Here is a 5,219-nt window from a genome sequence, read left to right as displayed (position 1 = left end):
AGAAGAAGACAATAATAAGAATAACAGCAGCACCAGCACCAGCACCAGCATAATTTTTTGAGGATGCAGAAACTAATATAAAGTTACAAACGCTTGTAACCTTGAATTGACCTGCCTTGTAGCCCACTGCTTGCTTTTTCTATCTGAGCCTCTAAAGTTATCTAGAAAAAGAGAAGGTTCTACATTTATGACAACTGGTGTCATCACAATCGATCATACGCTTTTTTAATCCCATTTTAAGAGGCGGTGCTTAGAATTGACACTGCGAGATGCAAGCCACATATGTTACCCGAGGACGCTGTATTAAAATGAGAGACCTGTCTATAAACCTCCCATTCTCCCAGGGATGATCGAGAAAGCAGTGGTCAGTTTTTCCTCTCTCTCTCAGAATCCATTTGCCGAGTGGTAAGAAATCCGACTCAACTGGGAGCGAAGTGGGACAAATCTACGCCTAGCACAGACTTCTTTACCAGCTACATTCCGATTTTTCAGCATGAAGTGGATGGCGCTACTCTTTGTTGCGCTTGCTTGCCTGACCGTGTCTACAGACGCATCAAGATATAATAGGAAACCAAAAAAACCCAAGACGGTAAAGAATGTGTTCGTTCCGGCAAATATTTTTTCGCTTATTCGCTACCTCAGAATCACACAGCTCTATCTGAAAATGTTGCCCGTTTTGAGATACTAAGACAATGGGATTAGAAATCAAAAGCTCTGTCTGTTCCGTCAAAATCGTAAGTTTATTCTCAGCTTTTTAAAAATCAAGACATTAAAATATTGCATGAAAAAATCTTTACATATTGTGAAACTCAAAATTTTTGACGTCAAATTTCTCAAAACTAGGTACTGAGCTGACACAATTTTGTAATTTTAAGGTAGCGAATTGTAATGCCGCTAGTTAAAGTACAGGTACTGTTTGTCACCCCCCCCCCTCCTCCTTTGTTTCAGTCTTTCTTGGCTCTGCTTATGTCGTGGGCGCTGATGTTCTTCCCCTTCTACTTTTTGCCTGTGTCTTGTATTGCCAGGCAATCTTCACAAAGTCAGCCTTTTGATTTCGTAGCTATATTAAGTTTCTTCCGTTTATTAATTATTAAAGTATCCATGCTGTTCTTAATTCTTTATTCTAACATTGTTTCTTTTGTTCTTCTGTCTGTTAGACGGCCAATCAGCAGCCTAACAAACTACCAACGTCCTCGCTACTTAAAAAAGTTTTATCATCGTCTTATCTTGGTATCCTGTATTCGGAACTAGATATCTTGACATACCTTTATAGGTGTTTTCATGATTTACAATTTCAGATAGACACAGAATGCTGCAATCTTTCCCGAGATAGCGTAAAAAAATCCTTCTGCTTTGAGCTGTTCGTATTCTTGTTTTGTTTTCTTTGAAACTTGATCCATGTATTGTTTTGACTGAATTTAGATTGTTGGTTTTTGAAATTTTAGAGGGTATTCATCAACCTGATATTTTTGTTTTCCTGCTCTGTAACAAAGGCAACGTATTACAACAACAACAACAACAACAACAACAAAATCCGAACAAAAAACAAAACGCAGCAAAACATGAAATAGTAATATGTGTAACATTCCTCTGGGTTAAAAACAAAAACAAAATGACTTTGGAACATCTTTGGCAGTTGGTTTATGTTTCTAAAGTTAGACACCATACTCTTTGTTACTACTTGTGCCTGCTGTCGAAGCTGTCTCTCAGTCAGTAGGCTGCTTTTACGTCTAAAAATCGTCATAAAAAATTTGTCGATTTTGTTGTTGAAGCATTTATTGTATCAAAACTATGGTAACTTTCTTCAGCACTGCTGACAAACAGGGTGTTTAACCTGACAACAACAACAATAACAACAACAACAACAACAGCAGCAGCAGCAGCAGCAGCAGCAACAGCAACAACAAAAAACAGCAACAACAACAACAACAGTAACAAAAAGAATGCTGCCGACGCCGAAGATACTTGTTTTGCCTATGCATTAGTCATATAGTCTGTCACATTTTTAAGTATATATTGTGTTAAAATGAAAATAGCTAGTTTCACAATTTGCCAACATTCTTAAAAATTTCAGGAATACTAATTCAATCAATTTAAAAAACGAAAAACAACAACAACAATACCGGAAGTTAACATAACAGGTTTATTCCCGACTTACAAGAGTGTGGGGGTGATATATAAAAGTAACACGACCAGTAGCGCGTATGAGGTCTTCTTGCATTGATGACGGCCTGACATCGACGCCGCACGGAATCAATCAGTCGCTGTACTGCAATGGTCTCTCAAGTTGAGGAAGTGTCTGAGGTTGGTGTTGTCGCCTGTTTTTCAACTCATCTCTGGTTTGTTTTGCTGTTTTGAAACGATTTCGTAGATGTGACAGGCGTATAATTAGAATTCCTTTCTTTGAGTAATCCAGCTTTTCTTCTCTCAAGTCGACTGGGTCGATCCTTAGGGGATTCTGTTTTTCTCTCAAGATCCATTGTTGTGTACACAGCTCTTGTTGTTACATTAAAATGTCTCGCAGCAGTGGATACCGAAGCACCCTCGCGGGTCATTCCAATAAGCTGATTTCGCACATTTTGTCTCTGGCGTGGCATCATGAAACGTAGACAAACAAGTTTTTATCACTGGCGAATTGTTTCAATAATGACAAAGCTTTGATGTGTACTTCTTTTTTAAACAAATATTCTCTGCGTCACGAGTTATTATTAAAAAAACCCAAAACATGTAACACGCATGCAGTGACAAAACCACTCCTACGTTCAGAAATTTGAAAAAAACAACTTACCAGTGACAGTTATATGTTTTTATTGAGCTTTAAAATGTGTATACTTAAACATATGACAGAGTATATTATTTTTAGACGCACATCTATTAAATTCTTTTGCAGCATTAGCAAGTTTTCAGATGGGGAAAATTATTCGTTTGTATGAGATGTACACTTGAACTCCCTAGTAGTACCTGTAAAGAAGGCATTTCAAAAAGTCATCACTGTAACGATTTGGTTTGAATTTCGTAAAAGTTTTGAAAATTTGACTTAAAAATTTTGAGTTTCACAATAACATGTCAAGCTTTTTCCAATGCTATTCTTTAAATATCTTGATAACGACGCCGAATGATCTTACGATTTTGATAGAGCAGATAGAACATTAAAATTGGATTTTTCTCCCCATGTTCATTTAGGGACTCAAAACAGCTAAAACGTCAGACAGAACTTTGTAATTCTAAGGTACCGTAGCGACTTGTTTCCAGTCATTCAGACATGTTCTGACCTCTGTTTCTATTTTAAGCGTCCGTTATTTCGTTTCTGAAGAATATCCTTTTTTCTGGATTGCTGTGGGTTAAAAAAACATTTTGTGAGACCAAACCATCATTTTGTTTGATATTTTTCAAGACTGTACGCTCTAACCTAAGTCTGGTTCACCACGAAGCGCATTTTCAACTCTATTTGGAAATAAATCAAGGCCCCAGAGGGAAAGGTTGTGTGCGCTTAAGCGAATCTGGTGTTTTGTTAAGGTACCCATGGTGCGCAGCTAGCAGCGCAGTGACGTTTTTATTGAGAACAACAAATAGCCGCGACCAAGACAATGCCCGATTTAGGGTATTATAATTCAAGTCTTTGAACCAAAATGTCTTCCATCCCTTCCCTTTCCGTGCTAATTGGTGTGAAGAAAGCAATGTGTCCATGATCGTGTCTGTAGAATTGTTAAAGTTGCAAATACAGAAATTGAAAGTAATGTGCGGTCACATTTGCGATCTTTTTCTACATTATTATGTTTGTGCAAAGACTAAAAATACATCATGTAATTTGTGTGTGTGTGTGTGTGTGTGTGTGTGTGTGTGTGTGTGAGTGTGTGCTTCCCAAAAACTTAATTTAAAAAAGCAGTACGAAGTCATATACTATATTTGAATGAGATCATTTTACTTGAACAAGGGAAGGGAAAACACCAGATCCATACAAACCAACATACAATATTATGTTATCTGACCTCTGATTGTCTATCAGCTTCACTTTAAGATATGATATTAAAGATTGTCTTTCACCCTTCTTTTCTTGTTCCATCTCTTATGGGGTTTATTGAAACTAACTTGATTGGTCCCAAAATTATATTTCACTGAGGGATTGGTGCTTTTCGCTTCTGTAAAAAAAATTAAACAGGTTTCAGGAGTTCCTCTAACCAAAACAAGTCTATACTTTGAGTCTGTATTGGCATGAGTTGATACCGCTTTTGACTAGATAAAGTTACCAGTCTTCTGGCGGTTGATCTACACGATATGACCAAGCCAATTTGTTGTTAACCCGTAAAAACACTGTCTTCAAAAATACTTTTTCGGTTGTTAAAACAAGGTAATCAGCACCAAAGTTAAGACTGGAACAACGAAGAGACCAGCTTGGAGCCGCTGCACGCAGGAGACGTGAGTTCTGTTCTCATTTGGGAAGTTGGGTTTTTCGTTAGTTTTTTCTTTTCTTAAATTATCTGGTATCTCCTTCTTTCTCCTACAATGTTGTATCTTTAGTTTAGTTTTAGTAGGAGTTTTACGGCACTTGCAACACAGTAAGGTCATATAAGTGCCGAAGATTAGTGGTTTTACAAGACAGTAACAAACACAAAAAAGGAGGAGAGGACACAAACCCAAATTTTACAAACGGCTCGAAGCAGCCCGCCTTCCAAATCATCAAAGTTGTGTCAGTGGGCGTAAAAAAAACACTTACATACAATAAACAATACATTATAATATTATACATCTAGATGTCCCAACTGGTTACTATAAGTCTGAGCTCCGGGGTTACTTGGTAAAATGAGGAAAAAAAACTCTCATTCTGGACTAGACCTAATCCAAGCCGGTAACGCAATTGGTGGCTATTTGATGGTGACTGCAAAAGTTGTGAGTTTTCAGGCTCTCGACCTCTCCGTGATTTCGTAGGCAGCTGGACAATCAAACGGCCTCGCCGCTTGAATGGTCTGCATTGTGTGGAAATCACCGCTGCAATCAAATTAATTCTTGACATACACTGGAGTTAATTCTTGCTATAGATAGATTTTGCTTATAAATGTGTGTTGAGAGTGTGGGTGTGTGAGAAATGGGATGTCCATATTATTTTTTTATCGCGAGAGTACATTACTGCATGTATGTGTGTGGGTGTCTGTGTGTGTGCGTGTGCGTGCGAGTGTGTGAGAGTGCACCTTGGTCAACTTGGTCAAAGGGCGTTCAGCAGC

The 5,219-nt window shown here is 38.0% G+C and overlaps 1 protein-coding gene across 1 annotated transcript in view; it reads left to right on the top strand.

Annotated features, from left to right (window-relative positions):
* Positions 1–346: 346 nt before the first annotated feature.
* The window catches only part of LOC101863881, an 8,791-nt gene continuing 3,918 nt past the window's right edge, over positions 347–5,219 (top strand). Inside the window, exon 1 of the mRNA XM_005092243.3 lies at positions 347–589. Within this exon, the coding sequence (XP_005092300.1) occupies positions 494–589 (96 nt within the window). The 5' untranslated portion in view covers positions 347–493. The remainder of the gene's footprint in view (positions 590–5,219) is intronic.

The sequence above is a fragment of the Aplysia californica genome, unplaced genomic scaffold (assembly GCF_000002075.1).
Source record: "Aplysia californica isolate F4 #8 unplaced genomic scaffold, AplCal3.0 scaffold00043, whole genome shotgun sequence".
Classification (NCBI taxonomy): domain Eukaryota; kingdom Metazoa; phylum Mollusca; class Gastropoda; order Aplysiida; family Aplysiidae; genus Aplysia; species Aplysia californica.
The sequence above is the reverse complement of the archived record's forward strand: the minus strand, read 5'-3'. Positions and strand labels throughout refer to the sequence as shown.